The 19,905-nt window shown below is 38.4% G+C and overlaps 1 protein-coding gene across 2 annotated transcripts in view; it reads right to left on the bottom strand.

Annotated features, from left to right (window-relative positions):
* The window catches only part of PCSK5 (proprotein convertase subtilisin/kexin type 5), a 230,353-nt gene that overhangs the window by 127,176 nt on the left and 83,272 nt on the right, over positions 1–19,905 (bottom strand). For both annotated transcript variants that reach the window (XM_030968460.1, XM_030968461.1), the window contains exons 6-7: positions 8,486–8,574; positions 2,773–2,945 (exon numbers count right to left, since the gene is read on the bottom strand). In XM_030968460.1, coding sequence (XP_030824320.1) covers positions 2,773–2,945; positions 8,486–8,574 — 262 coding nt within the window. The remainder of the gene's footprint in view (positions 1–2,772; positions 2,946–8,485; positions 8,575–19,905) is intronic.

Here is a 19,905-nt window from a genome sequence, read left to right as displayed (position 1 = left end):
TTCCTAATAAAGCCAGCCAGGCATAATTTCAAATGTTTTAAAAAAATCTTGGCATTTCTTTTTGCTGTTCCATTTTAAAATTCTAATATACAATTGTGTGGATAATTGCATAATAAATTAAGAATAATCGATCTTCAAACTTTGTGTAGGTCTGAAAAAAGGTTTTGCCAGATTTTCCTGTACTGATGTGTTCTGGGTAAACAAAAATGTTATTGTATTCCATATCTATCTGTCCCCAAAGTTGCTATTGTCTCTTTGAGACCCAGTGGCCAGAAAAGGAACAGTGAGGTCAGGCTGTCTGTTAGTCCTTTTTGAAAGTTGGGGGCGTTCAGGAAAAAGTGCTTCTTCTCTTTTGTTCTTTCTGGGTGAGCTGAGATAGAAGAGGGCAGACAGTAGCCACACCACCAAGCCAAGAAAAATAGAACAGCCCCCACTCCATATGGTTGCCCCAGACTGCCAGCAGTGCCTGGTCAAAGCAGGAGGGCATGGAATCCAAGTTGTCCAAGCCCTTGCTGCTATTTTTGCTAAAGAGAAGGCAAAGTTCCTCCATGAGTTCCAGCTGTTGACCCAGTTCCAGCCTCCAGGGACTCTAGGTTTTCTTTCTGTTTTGTTCTTTTTCCCTGTTGGTTGATACCTGGGGGGAAGAGGGAGATTTTTACTTGCTCAGGTTTGATTGCTATGCTGTTCTTGTCCTCTCTTCTCTCTCTCCACCCCAGACCGTCTGCAGAGGGAACCATCCTGGGGGTAACAGTTGTTTGCCATTTTCTCCTTATCTCTCCACACATGGTCATCCATGGAGAGTGCTATCTTGGGGGAGGGTTTCTCTGCTGTTTTTGCTTTTCTTTGTTTCTGGGGAGTCCATGAGGAATCCATGAAATTCAGCAACATTATAACTACTGATTATCACAGTTATTTTTTGCCTGTTCCTATTTCATTTTTTAATAACTGTTTTAAACTGTTATTATTTCACTTATATCTTCTTACATTCATCTCTCCATATTGGTGAATGGGGAGTGTCAAAACTAAAAGGGAAGGCAACTGATTCTGGAGTGTCCACACCTTTTAAATGTCTAAAACCAAGATACAATGTTACTTCAATTTATGCCACAGATGTGATCCTAGATGTTATACTGTTGCTGTTCAGTTCAATATTTCTGAAAAATGAGAGTAATCTGTATACAACACAATAAGCATTTTTGTCTGCCTATTATTATTGCACAATTATTATGACTCCTTAGGGAAATCTATGTTTGACTGAGTGTGTAAACACGACCTTGAATAATCAGTCCATTTCTGGCATATTCGGTCAAAGAAAATTCATCTTTTCTTCTTCCATTTCCCTCATCTTTTAAAATGACTCAGCTTATGACAGTATAAGGAAATACAGAGAAAGTACCTTTATCTGAACACAGAAAGACATTACTTATTAAAAAGAAAGAGAACAGTTCATCTTGAAGTAATTCTTGGTCTGGAAACAGCCTAACAGGGAAGGTGGTAATTCCCAAAACATGCATTTACAATCTTTCAGTCTATATTATATTTTAAAGAAAGAAAATTAGAGGTTAATTTTAAATGTTTTGTATTTCGTAGCAGTACATTTTCATGTAAGTTTTTAAAAGTACTTCCATTTCCTGAGTAGAAATGAAGCTTTCGTAGTCAGAGACAGATAAAATATCCAAATACATGGAAATATTTAGATCTATTCAAGACCTCATGGGCAGCTTCAGGCAGAACTAAGTTTGATAAAATGACATAAAAAGTTACATTGTAAAACATAATAATTTGACTTGTATCAAATATGACTTCTATTATTTCTCAAAAAAATATACCAACCTTTTCCTGCATTGTTATCAGAAAAAGCCTACCTCAGAAAATTAAATGCTATATTTTCACTATAGTCTGGTGCTTATTTCACATACAGAACAATGTGCTGGTAAAATGAAATTCATCTGGGTTCTGTAGGGTATCTTCTCATATTACTGCTCTAATAATAACAGTGGAACAATAATGTTTGTAGGCAAGATCCACGCTCTTGGCAAGTTATTCCACATATTTATCCCCAGTTTGAGAACTTGAGATTTCAATGAGGAAACGGCTGAGTCCTTCTGGTACAGAAATTCAGGCTGAACTTTTCACAGTTGTGTTCCCCACATGAAGTACAACATTTAAACAAACACATATATATGCTTAAACAAAAAACTTCCTTGAGCAAGATTCTCTGCATTCTTGCAGTTCCATTAGTGTCCCCTTCATCACAGTACTGTAAATTCTCTGAGACCAGACAAAAATGGTAAAAGACCCATGGGTATAGACCTTTTTCTCCCCCAACTCCCTATTAAAATCATCAAACTTACATTAAGAAATCATGCAAAACAAAGCAAAACAGAAATGAAGAAAGAAGGAAACACAGGCAAAGGTTTTGCTTTAAAATTTCTTTGCACCTCAGATTTGATGAGCTGCCACTGATGTGCAAAGTAGCATTTCTCAGTCAATTTATTTCTAATTACATCACTCCCTCAGAGCAGTTTTAAAAGACACTGAGGATTATGTATGCAAGATGAAAATGAACTGAGCTCATACTTCAGATGAGAGTGATCATCAGGTCACTACAAAAGAAAAATATGCTTTCAGTTTTATGCAAAGGAAGTTTTCTTCTTTCCTTCCAAGTCCTTTGCCTTGCCCCATGCTGAGCACTTGCATGCAGTGGGCACAGGTACCCTTAGAGGTGCACATGAAAGCAGATCCAGGCAATGCACTGTGATGCCAACCTACCATTCTGATGCCGTTCTCGAAGGCCTGACGTGCTAGAGAAGCAGGTCCATCCACTGTCTTACCGTCGTCATCGGGCCCCCAGCTGGCACTGTAGATATGGATGTGCTGGGGATTAAGGCTTAGAGACTTTGCTTCTACCATATCTGTCACATCTCCATCCAGCATCCGTACACCTTCAGAATGAAAAATACAATGAACTCTACAGACAAACTCAAAATGTTTCTTTATTTTTTCCCCCCACAGAGAAAATTGTTGTGTATGACACTGAACTGAATAACTACAAGAATTCCTACTGTTATTAAAGAAAAAAACAACAACAACAAATCTGTTTGGGTATCTGTTTTCCCAATGTCTCTATATGGAAAAATATAAAAAGATATGAATCTTTTCACCCTTCTCCAAGTTTTAAAAATTATAAGTAATTTATCCACTATACAGCCTTCAAACTTCAACAACAAAGTTTTATGCTAAATAAAATTTTTAAAAATACTTGAATTTTGAAGTGCTTTTATGTCACTTAAAGATAAGAATTTTATACTGCAGTGAAACTGCATTACCTTCCTTGAGTCATTCACAGTTTCAATCATGCTAACAAATGTAATAAAAGGATCCCAACAGACAAGTAACCTTGGCATCATTCCTTCATTGTATGAGGCTGCAATGAAAAAACTGTGGAGAACCCTCTTGTGTACAGAACGATTACCACACACTGTAGCATGGCAATTACAAGAGGTTATGAACAAATATGTAATGTTGTTCAACCTGAAATTACAATATGGTGAACATCCTTCTCTTCAGAAGAAGCTTTTTTGAGGCATAATCTGGAATTTTTATGTTAAAAGAATCCATTCATGTGGATTTGGACAAATCAATGTCCCAACACTTCACACTGTTTTATATTTACTAGGCTGAATATAGCATGCTAAAATCTGAAAACTGAAAAAATACAGAAGTTGGGCTTTTTTCCTAACTGTAAGACTTTGTGGTTAAATCTGAGAAAACTACCAATGCCAGTTTTAACTTAAACAAGAAAAAAGACCTACACACAGCTAGTGTGACATGTGATCAAAGGGACACTAAATATTAAATAAAAATTTAATAAAATTGTATGATAGAGGGATGATTACTCTCACAATTTACAAGTTAGATGCTCTTTCTGATTTAAAAGGCTACTTCTATTTTTAAGCCAAATTTACATATTTTTAATTACAGACACACTGCATTTTGCTTATAAGCTCAGATTAAAGAAGTTTGTGTGTTTACCAAGACTTCAACTTTCAATTGACAAGAGGCATAAGGACTGCTTTGTTGAAAAAATACTAATACTTTTTTTCCCCCCTTACTCTATTTGACTTAAAAATAAAAAGTGATTGTATTTCTCAGTTCACACAAAAGTTGCCTATGTTTTGTGAGATAATAAACTTCTAAAAACTGTGATCTCACTATGAACTTTGCTTCATGAAAAAAATCATTAAACCAACTCTGGGATTCTAGGATTTTATTTTCTTCTCACCACAGAAAATTAATGATGGGTGAAAGTTGTGTACTCAATTCCTTTAAAGTATATTAAAGTATCTTTCTCATTCCAAATAAAGACAATAAAGGTACACTGGTTTTGAAAGAAGGAAAATAAAGCTTTCCTTTATGACTTTGTTAGCCAGTCTAAATATTATATCCAACCAATGAATAATAACTCAAACACTGCCACTGGCACCTAAAGTAAATCACACGATTTTTAATTTTTTTTTTCGTAATGGTGAAGTGGTCTACTTTGTAAGCAACACAGACAAGGTTGTGACTTAGGTGCTGTTCTCTCTAGTCAGCAATGGACAGACATGCATCAAAGCTGTTGACCAAGACCAACTGTGAGGTTCAACCAGACCAAGTACCAGGTCCTGCCCTTTGGTTACAGCACCCCCATGCACCACCACAGGCTGGGGGCAGAGTGACTGGGAAGTGGCCCAGGCAAAAGGACCTGGGGTGCTGCTTGACAGCCTGCTAAACATGAGCCAGAGTGTGGCCAGGTGGCCAAGAAGGCCAATGGCATCCTGGCCTGTGTCAAGAATAGTGGCCAGCAGGACCAGGGAAGTGATTGTCTCCCTGTACTTGACCCTGGTGAGGCTGCTTCTGGAGTTCTATTTCCAATCTGGGCCCCTCACGTGAAGAAAGACAATGAGGTGCTGGAATGTGTCCAGGAAGGGGCAGCAGAGCTGAGGAAGAGGCTAGAGGCTAAGTCCCGTGAGGAGCTGCTGAAGGTGGGGGTATTTAGCCTGGAGAAAAGGAGGCTCAGGGCAGGCCGTATTGCTCTCCACTATTGCCTGAAAGGAGTCCATAGTAAGGTGGGGGTCGGCTTCTTCTCTGAGGCAACCAGCAACAGGATGAGAGGACATAGTCCCAAACTACACCAGGGAGCTTCATGGTGGACATCAGAAAGAATTTCTTCCCTGAAGGGGTTGTTTAAGCAGTGGAGCAGATTGCTCAGGGAAGTGGTGGAGTCACCATGCCTGGAGGTGTTCAAGAAACAACAGGACATGGCACTTAGTGCTATGATCTAGTTTACAAGGTGGTGGTGATCAGTCAAATTTGGACTTGATGACTGTGGTCTTATCCAACAGAAATGACTCTGTAATTCTGTGCAAGATGACTCTGAACAACAGTCATCTCACTGGATATTTGCAGTGAAAATAATGCCCCTCCCTTCCTCCTTGCCTTTCTATTTCCACCCCCCAAAGTCTGCTGTGGTTAAGTGTGCTGATCACACATCCTTCAAACTGCATTTGGCATGTGGCGATAGCACAACAAAAGCTATCCAAAAGGCAATTAGCAGACTGTGTTTGCAGATTGTTCCAAGACTTCAGAGACCTACAAACTTTTTCTAACATTTGCAGTAATTGCAAAATGTAAGTGGCTTTTTACTCAGAACAAATTTTCAATGAATCATAGGAAACATCCAAAACGGAGCTGAAAGGAGTTTTCTTTTAAAATTCTTGTTTTTATTCAACATCTGACTTAAACTTAAAGAAACAGCTCAACTAATCCTCGTCAACTGAAGACAATATACATCTGTTGTGCCATAATTCAGTGTAACTGTTTTTCCATCAGGACTTGAGCCCAGCCAAGTAACTAAGCACCCAAATCCCCACAGATGTTTTACAACTTCCACAATCAGTTTGCAATAATAACAGCAAACTAACCAAGCCTTCCTATAAAAAGTCTCACAAGCTCTGTACGTGGTGATTTGTTTTGCGTGATTATTTCAGAGTATAAATCTAAAAAAAAGATCCATCCCTTTGGTGAACTGGTTTGTCTTTTAGTGAGAGGTATCTGCGGCTTTGCTGCACAGAAACCTGTATAATCTTTTATAAGAAACTTGTCATAACCTGTAAAAAAACTAAAGACTCAGATTGCAATTTTACTAAAATTTTCTTTTCTACGAGTTACAGCTCCACTTACACCGTTTTGAAAGAAGGCTCAGACTTTCCTAGAAACTTAGTCATCAGATGTTCTGAAATATTTGTAAACACGACAAGGAGTACAAACACATTTAGAAGAAAATTAGCATTATTAATGGATTTCTTGGTAACAACTCAGTATCAGAAACATCATTAACTGGATTTGTTCAACTGCCAGTATTTTATGGCATATTGATGGGACAGATTTTTTTTTTCCCTTCTGCTTGATACATTAGTATCCCTTATGTGTTCAGAAATACTTTCTGGTTTGAAGTAAAAGATACTTATCTTGGTGGAGCAAATCCAACATCATTGTCAGCAGGTGCTCCTCTATATAAGAATGTAATTGCTTTACCTCAACTCTAGCTTCTTCTCCAAAAATACCCCAGGAGGGCCTTTAAATCCCTGGGAAACAAGTGAGCTGACACAACCACAGTATATTCACACGAGTAGTTATGGCTGCTCTGAAGGAAAGGAAGGAGGCATGCCAAGTAGAGGTCAGCAGCAGCAAAGCTCTCAAACATATTCACTTAGTGGAAGAGGAAGCTTAACCTATCTTCCCTGGAACTTCCTCTTAACTCTGATTTTCTGCAGATTATTTGTTGAGCTTCCCGAAGTGTTATTTCCAAATGATGATCCTTTGAAAAGGTGGCACCTCAAGTGAGGTTTTATACCCTGTTACTAATTTCCAGCTTTCTTTTTGGAATAAATAACAAAAAGGCACAAGTATCTAGTCTTTACTGTTTCTGTTACCTGTATGCTGTGTCCATCTGAATTCAGTTTTTACACTATAGTTAGAAAAGACTGTGAGTCAGCTAATATGCCTGGAGGATATTTATTATTACTGCACACTCCTAATCCTTAATAATTAATAAACTATGAAGAAGTCACTGTTACTTGGAGAATTATTCAAAGCCATGTCAAAGTTGTTGCAGGTTGTGTGACTATTCTACTCAAAAATGAAACTTCTCTCGAAGGCATCTCTTATTTCCATCAGTACACCAACTCTCTTCTGACTTTGGTTTGACAACTCAACAGATCTGATATCATAACTGCTGGTTCATAGTTAAATGCCATGTTCACACGAGACAACCTGTTCATCCATCAGAAAGTTCCTCACTTGAGCAGTTCTGATTTTCTAAATCACTCTGACAGGGTAGTTTTGTGGAGGAAGGCTCTTCACCTCAAAGGAATTTTTTTTTGTGCATCACTGTAACCTTATCCTGTATCTGGGATTATCTACCCTAATTTTGTTTACCCAGCAGAAAAACAGAAATCTGACGTGAGGATAATGTTGTGTGCTTTGGATAATTTGAAATGCATCTGTGCTCACATGAGATTTGGATCAAACTTGTACTGATCCAGCAGAGAATAGATGCAGTATTTTTAATAATGGAAAGATGGTCTCAATTCTGCCCGCTTGTATATTTGAACTGTCCTCTGGTGTACAAATAGGTAAACACGTTTCTGTTTTCACAGATGGGCTCTATTTTAGGCTCTATTTCGAAAGGCAACAATTAATGAGTTTGAGCTATGAGACTTGCAGCTGAAAGCCAATATACCAATCCCACAACTTCATAAAAAGTTCAGAATAAACTTCACTAGAAGTATTACAATCTATCACAGGCAGGCTACATCCCAGGAGACATGCAGATGACATCTTGATAATCGTTGTCATAAAACTACACTAAAGACATTAATTCAACAGCCAATGACAAAAAAATCACAGAAAACACTTGAAACTTCTTGGCTGAATGAACAAAAATATGTGATCAAACATTGATTTTCAGGCAATAATCTTATCACCCATAGGGATCAAAAGAAAATTCTCACCAACCACAGACAAAAAAAATAATTATGTTTTGAGACTGTTTCATTTGGGATCAATACATAAGGCAATATAACTGATGCGTACCTTTACTTATGGTCTGTCGAAGTTCATGGCTTAAGAGCTCTGAATCTGTGAGAAAACCCCCGTGTCCTAATTCTGGGGTCATGTTTTCATCAAAAGTTTGACTTTCTGTTTTTTTTGATGTGTACTAGGAAGCAGTGTTCCAGAGAGCACTGCAGAAGGGCCATCACAGACAAACTCCTTCAGTACTGATGTTGAACGACCACTCTAAACTGAGCTTTACTAGCTAACACAGTGAGGCTTGTTCATACAAATCTCCTTCTCTTGTTGAGAAAGGTCTGAATGTACCATTTAGCACAAATGGTTCTTTGGCTACATTTTTTTTTCTGTGGGAGATTGTTTCACATACCTCCAATCTTGGCATTAAAGGCGATTCCTACTGTGCAGTGTGAGTTGTTTGCTGTGGCTGCCACTTCTCCAGCACAACGGGTTCCATGCCTGCAGTCAGACAAACATTTTTCTAAGTAAGCACAAACCATTTGGATTAAAGGCTTTGATTTTGCTTATCCTCAGGTGCTAACTGAACAACTATCCATCATGTATCACACTATTTAACCCCTCACAGTAATTTATACCCATGTATGAACATGTTTTAATATTTTCACCATCACTTTAAACTCTTTGTGTCTACTGGAAACACAGTTTGTAATAAAGACATACAGCAATGATACATAATTCACAGCAACAGAAAGGAGTCTTAGATATTGGTTCTCAATTTTGAACAAAATCTTACATTTAAACAAAATGTCTGTACAGAATTCTCTAACCACCACTCCTATTGCTGGTATGTGTACGTTCATCCAACCTCTACCACGCACAATATGCCATGAGGAAGATGAGGTTGCACCAATGCCCACACTGCTGTATAGAGATGAGGCTAAGACTGCATGCCAGGTATACTCAAAGCTTAGGCACATCTTGGTCCTGCCTTAGGCCAACCCTGCAAGCCTACTTGCCTTTCTGGGAGCAGTAAAATGTCAGAAGCACCCTTCACATCAGAGGTATGCTCTGTGCCTGGAAGCAGAGCTAAGCTGCAAGTGTTCAATGTCAAGAAGCTGCTGAAGAAAAACAAGAAATGCCCAGTGGCTGCTCACCCCCTTCCCCACTGTGCAAAGCCACAGTGTGATGCTTTGCCTAGCCCTGATCCATGCGCTCTGTAAGGTGACAGTTGCCATCCATATTGCCCCCATGGTAGGAAAGCTGTCCTTATGTTTTGCATGTTTTGCCTTTAACATGGATTTCACAGGGTGTTTTCTACTAATAAGTGATGCCCTCATCCTTGTGCAGTTAAGCAGCTCCATTGGAGAAATGTGACTCAAGTAAGATGGAGCAGGCAGGGAACTTTAGAGAGGTGTTATGAAGGGGAGATATAGAGTTCCAGCCCACACAGCAAAAGAGATGGGAACTTGATAAGATGTAGACAGAAAGATAATATAAGGCTTGAGTAGCCAAAAAGAAAGAAGTTTATGTCAAAGGGAGAAATAAAAAACTACACAGCAAGCACTTCAGATTGAGGCTGAGATCAGTTGTGTACACAGACACTCTTCTCCTCGTGGTGGTTGACAGACTTGCTTGCACACACATTTGGAGAACACAGGTGCTTTTTAAGTAAAGTTGATGCTCATATTACAGACAAGAATCACTGCTGCTTTCCTTTGGTACAGCTTGTTTGCGTAGAGTTATTTCTTATTTCTTTATTAACTTTTTGCCCTTACCCTTTTAAGATACTTAGATGGGAGACACTAAGATGACTTGTTTGGAATGGATTAATGTAAAACAAGAACAACAAATAGGACTAGGAAAAAAGAGAAGAAACAAAAAATAAAAAAAAAAGCAATATAAATGATCAACACTAAACCGCTAAAATGTCAAAGACTATAATTCAGTTTATTTGACAAGTAAGATATATATATAACCTATGAGAAAAGTGTAATTTATTCACGAAATCAAACTGAAAAGTTGGAAACTGATTAATTCTAAAGCTGGCTCAAGATTTCATAATAATATTATCTCAACTAATTTCCTATAGATCTGTCACAATTCATTATTTGGTTGCCAAACTTGACCAGAGAATTTTTCAAGACTAAATTTGAAGTTTATTTTTCATATGAAGACTAATTTTAAAGCCTAATTCGGCTCAATTTGAAGAAAACTTGTTTCCTTTAATTGGTAAATAAATGTCTTACCCATTTATAGAATTAATTTGAAAAGCCTGAAGTAAATAATTAAAAAATCACAGAGGAAAACAAGTTTTGAAAAGATCCCTCTTTATTTTAAAGTATTTCCAAATAGTCTTGTAGCTCTGTGTTTGAAGTAATGCCTTTTAAGAATGTCTTAATATTTAAATGAAAAGACCTGTCTTAAAAAGTTTTAAAAGACGTTATATCCAAATATCCCTTCTTTTTATTATGGTTTTGTTAGGTGTCACATGCAAATTTTGAGGTGTTATCACTCAAACATCAGAGAGCATGCAATTATACTTTAGAAATGTAGAAATACCTGTAGACATCAGCTTAGTGCATATAATTCATTAATAAATCATTACCTGCCTGGTAAAAGACATGTAGCTAAACTGCAACTTCCCAGACAGAGACTGCATTGCCAAGAAATCCCTCATAGGTACCAAGTTTGGGAAGATGTGATGGGAGGAATGTATTTTGGTAGAGAAAGTGAATGGATAAAAGCCACACATGGAGAAGAATGGAACAAATAGCTGGAATTTCTCCTTGGCTCCAGATGGAATATATGGATACCTGCTACTTTGGTAGTTACATCCAACAGGCCCTGTCAAAAAGATTACATTTCCACTGTATCATCAAACATGCTGGTTACCCCATGGCCAAGTAATGTGTGCAACATCAGTTCTGCTCACTTTCTCTACTGAAAGACCTTCCTCCCATCACATCTTCCCAAACTTGATACCTATGAGGGATTTCTTGGCAATGCAGTCTCAGTCTGGGAAGCTGCAGTTTAGCCATATGCCTTTCACCAGGCAGGGAATGATTTATTAATAAATTATATGCACTAAGCTGATGTCTGCAGGTATTTCTACATTTCTAGAGTACAGCTGTATGTGCTTTGATGTGCCCTCTTGGGATGCTCTTTTTCTCAAAGAGGGAAACTTCCTACACATAAAGACAATGCATTGGTACTAAAAAATAAAAATCCAGCTTAGTCATTATTATAAATTAGAGCAGAATCCCAGGGATGTAACCTGTAACATGAACTAAACGATGTGGTTGGTGGAGATAGAAAATTATAGGAATAAAGGAATTTTAAATGTTATAATGGAAGAGAAAGAATGGAAATTTGGGTATCTATTGGTATTTGTAGGAAAATTCCTGAGTTGGAATTTATTTTTTGCAAAACTCTTCACTTAAACTTTCAAATGTTTTTAAAGTTGTCTCCTAAACTGCAATATAATCCTCAACAAGAAGTGTGGTATCTGAAGGGTTACAATCTAGTAACAGCTGGAGAAAAAACATATTTTAACAGCAAACATCAGAAATGCACTTTATTGCATCCCAGACTAACGTCTTATATAGTACTGAAAAAATATTATTTTAGAGTTGTTCATCTATAAATGTTCTCTAATAATCTGGAGGGTGGAAAACACTTTCCAAATTGACACAAGGTTGAGATGATTTTCTAGGTACATCTGAGTAAGGACATAAAAAGGAACTGTCACACATTAAAAGCATAGGCAAGCAAAATATCAATATTTTGCCTTTAGAACATAATCTACTACAGCTCAAAAACAGCAATAATAAAAGTACTTCCCAAAGGAGAGATATTTAGACATTAACAGTGGAGAAAGATGATAGAGTAAATATGAAAAACAAGTTACACAAATCTTCAATGTGAGATATAAAGAAAAATGCCAAAGACCTGGGTGTCATCACAGGCAGGATACTGTTTCTCAGCATCATGGTGTTGTAATGTGGTTACAGCACAGGACTGGAAGATCTCCAGTCAATGTCCCCCGGGCTAATAACTTTTTGCATGATTATGGGAAGTTGCTTTTAGAACAACTTGAAAATATCTCATCTATTTCTCACAAAATCAAAGATGACAGCATTAAAACAAACACATGGAACACTTCACACATCAGACACGCAAATTTTAAACTTAACAGCATGGGTAGCAGCAATGCTGACTTGCCACTCTCAACATTTGTTCGCTATTAGCAGTTAATTTGTCACAAGTGTGAAATTCTGATGCAAGCCTAGGAAAGGAATATGCCTCTACACTTTCATTAGCCTTTTACAGTGTTATTTTTGTGAGTGGGAAAATTAACTGAACATATAAAACAAATATGCCTTTTTTCTTTATTTTCAAAACAAACAATGAATAGATGGTCTGAAGGAGCCAATGAAATAAGATGTAGAAAAAAAAATCAAACAAAATCAGTAAATAATTTATATTTAGCCAAGTATAGAGTCTAATGTACGAAAAATTAAAAAAAAATTACTGATGTCTTAATATGCTTTAATCCAAGACAAAATTTTTATCCAGCCTCTTTTCAGGAAGGAAAAAAAAACACTGGTGAGAAGAAATACAACAGTTCACTCACCAGGACAGCAAAACTTTCAGCTGAGCTTCTTTTCTCATACTGACTTTCATACTAACTGTACAGTAACCTTCTCAAGGTAGGCAATCCAACTCTTGCTCTTAAGTTACTCAAGCCAATTGTAAGTGAAACTTGCACAGATCAGCTCCTGTGCTCTGGAATTAAACCTGTTCAACAGTAACATCAAGGTTAGTATTACGTTGGAAGAGTATATGACTACCTGGACATAACTAATGAAAAGCACTACTTTGTCTCCTTTTGAAACTGAAGCACATGAGGCTTCTTAGACTTCAAGATTCCCCTGCCACATAAGCAAAAAGTTCTTTTTATAACCAAATGCCAGTTCTTTTTATAACCTCTCAACTGGTTAGTTGAGAGGCTGTAGAAAGGGTGGAAAATGCTAGAACAAGGATGTTACAAGCAATTCTGGCAGTCTCTTTTTGTACAGCTTAAAGAATAGAGAAGAAAAGGAGCCTCAGGGGAGACCTTATCACTCTCTACAACTCCCTGAAAGGAGGATGTAGCACATCGGGTTGGTTTCTTCTTCTTAAGATGCACCAGGAAGGGTTTAGGCTGGACATTAGGAAGAATTTCTTCACAGAAGGAGTGATGGGGCATTGGAATGGGCTGCCCAGGGAGGTGGTGGAGTCACTGTCCCCGGAGGTGTTTAAGAAAAGACTAGCATTCAGTGCCAGTGGCACTCAGTACACTCAGTGCCACCCTGACAAGTTGGTGATGGATCATAGGTCGGACTTTATGGTCTTTTAACCTAGTTAATCCTGTGATTCTGTAGCACAAACACTTGGTAAGAACTGAATACCTGTCTACACTCTTCTCATTCTTAATCTCTGAGATTAGATAGCTTTATCACTTTGTTCATGACATACAAAAAAAAAAAGACAAACAAAAGCCCAAGTTCAAATCTTGGCTAGCAAAATGGTAACGGGAACAACTACGTTATGCATCTTAGTAAGCGGAAAAGGACAAAATCAGGAATGTGTTTTTATACAAGGAAAAAAATGGAAGTACCTTTTAAAAATAGTAATTTATCTAATTCTTTATATTTGGGATTACTGGTTCAACACAAAATTTAAATTCTCTGTTCCTAATTCTCTGAGTCTACAACAGTCGCAGTGACTAGAACACAATCCTAGAATTGAAGATTTTGCAGTATCCTAATAACATTACTTGCTTAACTTTGAATAACATCAGGGTGACACTGTACTCTTGCCCAATAAAGGTATCCTTGAAACTTCCCAAGGCAACTGCTAAAAATAACAAACAGAACAAACCACTTTCCCAGTACATCTCCTCCTCCTTTGGGATACCAGCCCTCTCTCACATATTAATACTGCCAGAAGATGACAGCAGTAAAGTAACCTATATTGGGTCATTCAGGACTTCAGGTATCTCTGGCTGAAATCCACAGTATTTCCACAAAAAAGAAACACCTTGCTTCTTAAGGGAGAAGAAAGTATAAAAGTGGGTATATTGCTGCCCCTCTAAGAGTTTTCTTGAAAGACTTGATAAAAACTGTCATGTAAGTAAAGAAAGATATAAAAGTAAGTGTATTTAAATGAGAAAAAAATCTTCACAGACAGCTTCTTATACTATTTTAACAATATTTTACTTCACTTTAATTTACCCTTGCTCATCTCAAAAATGAAATACGAAAAATGAAAATGAAATATGAAATATGAAAAACCTGACATATGTATATTCAGGATGATATTTGAAAAATGATGCCTCACAGTAATTCTTCACAAAAAATATGGATAATAAGCATAATTTCAGGTTTTGTCTTTTCAGTCTAAAATTAATCCTAATTTGGGAACAAGGTCTCAGATTGCAAACCAAGTTAGTGTCACTCCCAATGTTAATTTACACAAATCAGAAACTCTTAGTATGCTTTATTAATGGTTCCTATTAATTTAATCTTCTGGTTTATATCTTCTTTAACTAATGAACTGTTATCAGTGTTTCTGAATATGGCTATCCAAAGTCAACGATCTATTAAAATTTTCAATAGTTTTGAAAGCTCTAGAGTACGAGCTGGAACACGACAGAATTATTATTTTGGCTATGCCATGTATTTGCTATTCCAAGGAAAGTCCACCCATATTTACCCAAGATATCCTTAGAAAACAAAGTCTTAGACACAATGAATAAAGCTCATTAGAAAGTTGCTGCTGAAAATTCCAAAGGCACTACCTACAGTGAACATTCTTATACTTGGGAAAGGTTACTATATACTGGCTGCACTATGATATCTGTGCAGTAAGAAAGCTTTGGTTGAGATAGATACATGTGAAGCAGTTTCTCATCTGTTTTTTTAAAAAGTGATTGACTAAACCACACAAATTTGATTTTGCAATTGCATGCATTTCATCACTTTTATTATAATATCTAAAGTAATACTTTTTGGAGGTAAGAAGAGACTTCCATTCTCATTCTACTGAAGAGGTACCAAAAGCTTGAACTGCAAACCTGAGACAAAAGGAAACACCTCTATTAGAATAGTCACATCTTAATAAAAACTTTCAGAACAAATATTTAAGTTTACACAATTTTCTTTGTTCTGTAAGCAAATCACCATATAACTTCTGTAAACAAAGCCAGGAGTAAAAGTTGGACTGCAGTTTCTTAGCAACCCTGCACAAGCTAGCTAACAACATTTAAGCCAGCGAGAGGCAGGAATATTTCAATGAGAAGCAAGAATGTTTTCTTCCACATTATTATTGCCTATGGTAGATGTTTGCTTTGTGAATTAGAAGACTTGATACTGCAACCTAATTGAGCATGAAGAAACCAAATGATGTGATTTATTTGGTTTAAGATTTTAATCTATTTGTTCTTATAGCTGCCAAGCTGATTTCTAAGATTTCAGGGCTCCTTGACCTGCTTTGGAGATAGATAGCTTCCTATGTATTTGAAGTGTCTTATATATCTGTAGATACCACAATTTCCTCTGACAAATGTATCTGCTGTTGTTACATGTAATACCTGAAATTATATGAGTTAAAGGAATCAAAGGAGTAAAGTTGGTTTTCTACTTTTCTTTTTTTTTTCCTTCTTCCACCTCCATTGCCCTGACAGTTATATGATGCTTTACGAAGACAAATGGACCAGCACAGCAACTGTGGGATCAGCAACTCTGCAACAGCTCCATGTTTGAATACTTCCCTAGACTGTAGGACCCTTATACCAGAACGTGTCTACTACATATGCAAAATGTAGCATAAGATCCCTTGGTCAACTTAACACTGAAATTGAGCTTGCAGGAATAATGCTTCAGGTATCTGTTGCCATAAAGAAGCCTTCCAAAGCTGTTAGTTACTAAATTCCTGAGAGCTACTATATTTTTAAAAGGCTGGGATATTGACCCTGGCAGACAGCTGGCTCCCACACTGTCACTTGTTTCGTCCTTCCTATTGGGATTGGTGGGAGAATTGAAAGAGCAGATGAGAGAAAAACGTATCATTTTAGATAAAAAATAGTTCATTAAATAAAGGCAAAGAAAAGAAGTAAAACACTCTCAAGTGAGCCCTAGGCAATTACTCAGCATGTCCCACAAGCAGGCTTAATGCCCAGCTACTCTCCAATCAACACTTTGGCAATAACCTCCCCAGCTTTAGTTTGGAGCACACTGTTAAATGCCACAGGTTATCTCTGACCAGCTGGAATCCGTTGTCCCAGCTGTGAGCCTCTTGTCCCTGATCAGGCTCCTTGAATGAGATGGCAGTGTGAGTAACTGAGAATGCCTTAGTGCTCTGCAAGCACAGCTCAGCAGTAGCTAAAATATGCATTATCAACACTGTTCTGGTCACAAATACAAAACACAGAACCATGACATAAACCAATGTCTATGTTCTTTCACAGAATCACAGAACAATTTAAGTTGGAAAAGACTTTCAGGACAAGTGAAGTCAACCTTTGACTGATCACCACTATGGAAATTAGATCATGGCATTCTGTACCACATCCAGCTTTTTCTTAAATGCCGCTGGGGAAAATGAATCCACCACCCCTCTAGGTAGTCTGTTCCAATGTTTAACAACCCCTTCAGGGAAGAAATTCTTTCTGATGTCCACCATGAAGCTCCCTGGTGTAGTTTGGGACTATGTCCTCTCATCCTGTTGCTGGTTGCCTCAGAGAAGAAGCCGACCCCCACCTTACTATGGACTCCTTTCAGGCAATAGTGGAGAGCAATACGGCCTGCCCTGAGCCTCCTTTTCTCCAGGCTAAATACCCCCACCTTCAGCAGCTCCTCACGGGACTTAGCCTCTAGCCTCTTCCTCAGCTCTGCTGCCCCTTCCTGGACACATTCCAGCACCTCATTGTCTTTCTTCACGTGAGGGGCCCAGATTGGAAATAGAACTCCAGAAGCAGCCTCACCAGGGTCAAGTACAGGGAGACAATCACTTCCCTGGTCCTGCTGGCCACTATTCTTGACACAGGCCAGGATGCCATTGGCCTTCTTGGCCACCTGGCCACACTCTGGCTCATGTTTAGCAGGCTGTCAAGCAGCACCCCAGGTCCTTTTGCCTGGGCCACTTCCCAGTCACTCTGCCCCCAGCCTGTGGTGGTGCATGGGGGTGCTGTAACCAAAGGGCAGGACCTGGCACTTGGTCTGGTTGAACCTCACAGTTGGCCTCACATTATCAATCCATCTTGTCCAGATTCCTCTGCAGAGCCTGCCTGCCCTTCAGCAGATCAACATGCACCCAACTTGGCACCACCCACAAATGTACCACTTTACACTCCATTACCTCTCCCAAATCATCAATACAGATATTGAACAGGACTGAGCCTAACACAGAGCCCTGGGAGCACCACTAGTGACTAGATGTTAACTGGCTGCAGCATCATTCACCATCACATTCTGGACCTGGACAGCCAGTCAGGTTTTCAACCCAGGGAAGAGGGCACCTGCCCAAGCTGTGAGCCATCAACTTTTACGGGAGAATAACATGGGAGACAGTATTAAAGGCTTTGCCACAGTCCAGGCAGACAACATCCACAGCCTTTCCATCATCCCTTCAGCAGTTCAGTCGGTCATAAGAGGAGAACAGGTTAGTCAAGCAGGACTCATCTTTCCTAACCCCTGCTGCCTAGGCCTGATCCCTTGGCTGTCCTGTATGTGCTGTGTGATTACACTCAAGATGATCTCTTTATAACTGCACTGGGTACCAAGGTCAGGCTAAAAGACCTGTGGTTCATTGGAACTTCCTTACAGCCCTTCTTGGGGATGGGTGTCAGAGTGGCCAACTTCCATTCATCTATGATTTTCCTGGTAAGCCAGGACTGATGACAAATAATGGACAGCAGCTTAGTGAGCTCTTTCAACAGCTTCCTTAGTATGTTTGGATGAATCCCACTCTGTCCCATAGACTTGTGAGTTTCCAAGTGGCACAGCCAGTCTCTCATGAATTTGTTCCAGATTGAAGTGGGTCTACTCTGCTTTTTGTCTCTGTGCACCAGTTAAGAGGGTTGGTTGTCTTTACTGTTAAAGACCGAGGCAAAGAAAGCATTAAGTTATCTCAACCTCTTCCTCATCGTTGGTGATATTCCCCACCAGGTTCAATAGTGAATGGAGATTTTCCTTGGTGTTCTTTCTGTTGTTAATGTATTTATTAAAACATTTTCTATTATCTTTTACAGCAGCAGCCAGATTGACCTCTAGTTGAGATTTCACCTTTCTAGTTTTCTTCTTCATGACCCAACATCACTATATTCTTCCTGAGTTGTCTGCCCCTTTTTCCAAGGGCCATAAAACCAAAATTTTTTATCTGAGTTCCTGCAAAAGTTCCCTGTAACACCAATTTTCTTCCCTGATGGCTCACCTAATAGGGTGGTCTGCTCCTCTGTCTTTAAGATTTCCATCTTAAACTATGTCCAGTCTTTCTGGATCCCTTTATTATGAAGAACTGATCACCATAAATTCATGAGCCTGCTCTGTTACATTCTGTACTTAGATATCTTCCATTCTACATGTCTGTTTCACAAGATTTGTATGATAGTATATTATCAGTCACTGTATATTCTGATTCATGTTTTTCATCAACACTCACACAAATCCGTATCATCTAAGAATATCTCAGGTGCTTGAGCAACCTCATTTCACTTAAAATCTCCACACTTCTGTGTAATGGAAGTCCCAACGACACAGAAAAAAACAAAATACTTCTCAAAAATGTTTTTCATCAGTTCTACTGAAATCAGACCTAAGCAGAAATGAAAAATATCTTATGAATACAAGAATGCAAATCTGGAGTTTAATGCTTAGATGTCCTTGGCAGGAAAAGAACTCCTGGAAGCCTCTGGAGATCCCAAGAACAGTTTAGGGGAACCGTCTTAGGGAAAATTTTCTTTCATGGAAGGAAGTTACTGACAGATGCAAGGACACTAAAGTCACAACACAAAAAGGAGGAGCAATACAGTGATGTGCACACAGGTCATGGATGGATCTTTTTCTAGTCTGCATACTCCATTTTTCATAGTGGATGACTGCTGTGAAAAAATTTTAAAGAAATTAAGATTATGTAACTCTGGATCTGCAACATATTCCAGTTCAGAGACATACTTCCTACCCATCTTAAATTCTGAGTGCAATTTCAACTGCACTGTGCAAGATATGTACTGTGCTTAATCCTAAATTTCAATTGATGCTGTTCTGCATTAAACGGACCTTCCATTTCTCCTTAAAGATGCATTTCAAAGATGAATGAGGAAATTGCTGAAATAAATCCAAGTCCTACTTTTATCTGTGTTGATAATTGCTTTTTAATGAAACTTATGTAATTGATTCAGCAGGAGTAAAGTTTCCTTTTACTTGGAAAAAGGGTTTCAGCATTGGAAGCCTAATTCCCACACACTCATTTCAGTGCAGAACAAGTTAGCAGCTGTTCATCTGATGTTCATGGAGTCCTAAGAAGGGAAGTGCAGGGACGTAAATTTGGGCTGAGAGGAGAAGTAAAACACACCTTCTCACTACACTGTCTTTGCCATGCCTTGACAAACCTACCCATTCCTTGACAAACCTACCCATTCCTTGACAAATCTAGCCATTCCTTGACAAACCTAGCCAGCAGCCTCACCATCACACATTTTGGCTAAGTAAGCAAGCCATAGTCTCCTCCTGAGTTTTCTAAGATCAGATATTTTGGTGTTAGATGATTGCTTTGAGTCTGTATAGCAGT

The sequence above is a fragment of the Camarhynchus parvulus genome, chromosome Z (genome assembly GCF_901933205.1).
Source record: "Camarhynchus parvulus chromosome Z, STF_HiC, whole genome shotgun sequence".
Taxonomy (NCBI): domain Eukaryota; kingdom Metazoa; phylum Chordata; class Aves; order Passeriformes; family Thraupidae; genus Camarhynchus; species Camarhynchus parvulus.
Note: the sequence above shows the minus strand (reverse complement) of the source record. Positions and strands in the feature narration are given on the sequence as shown.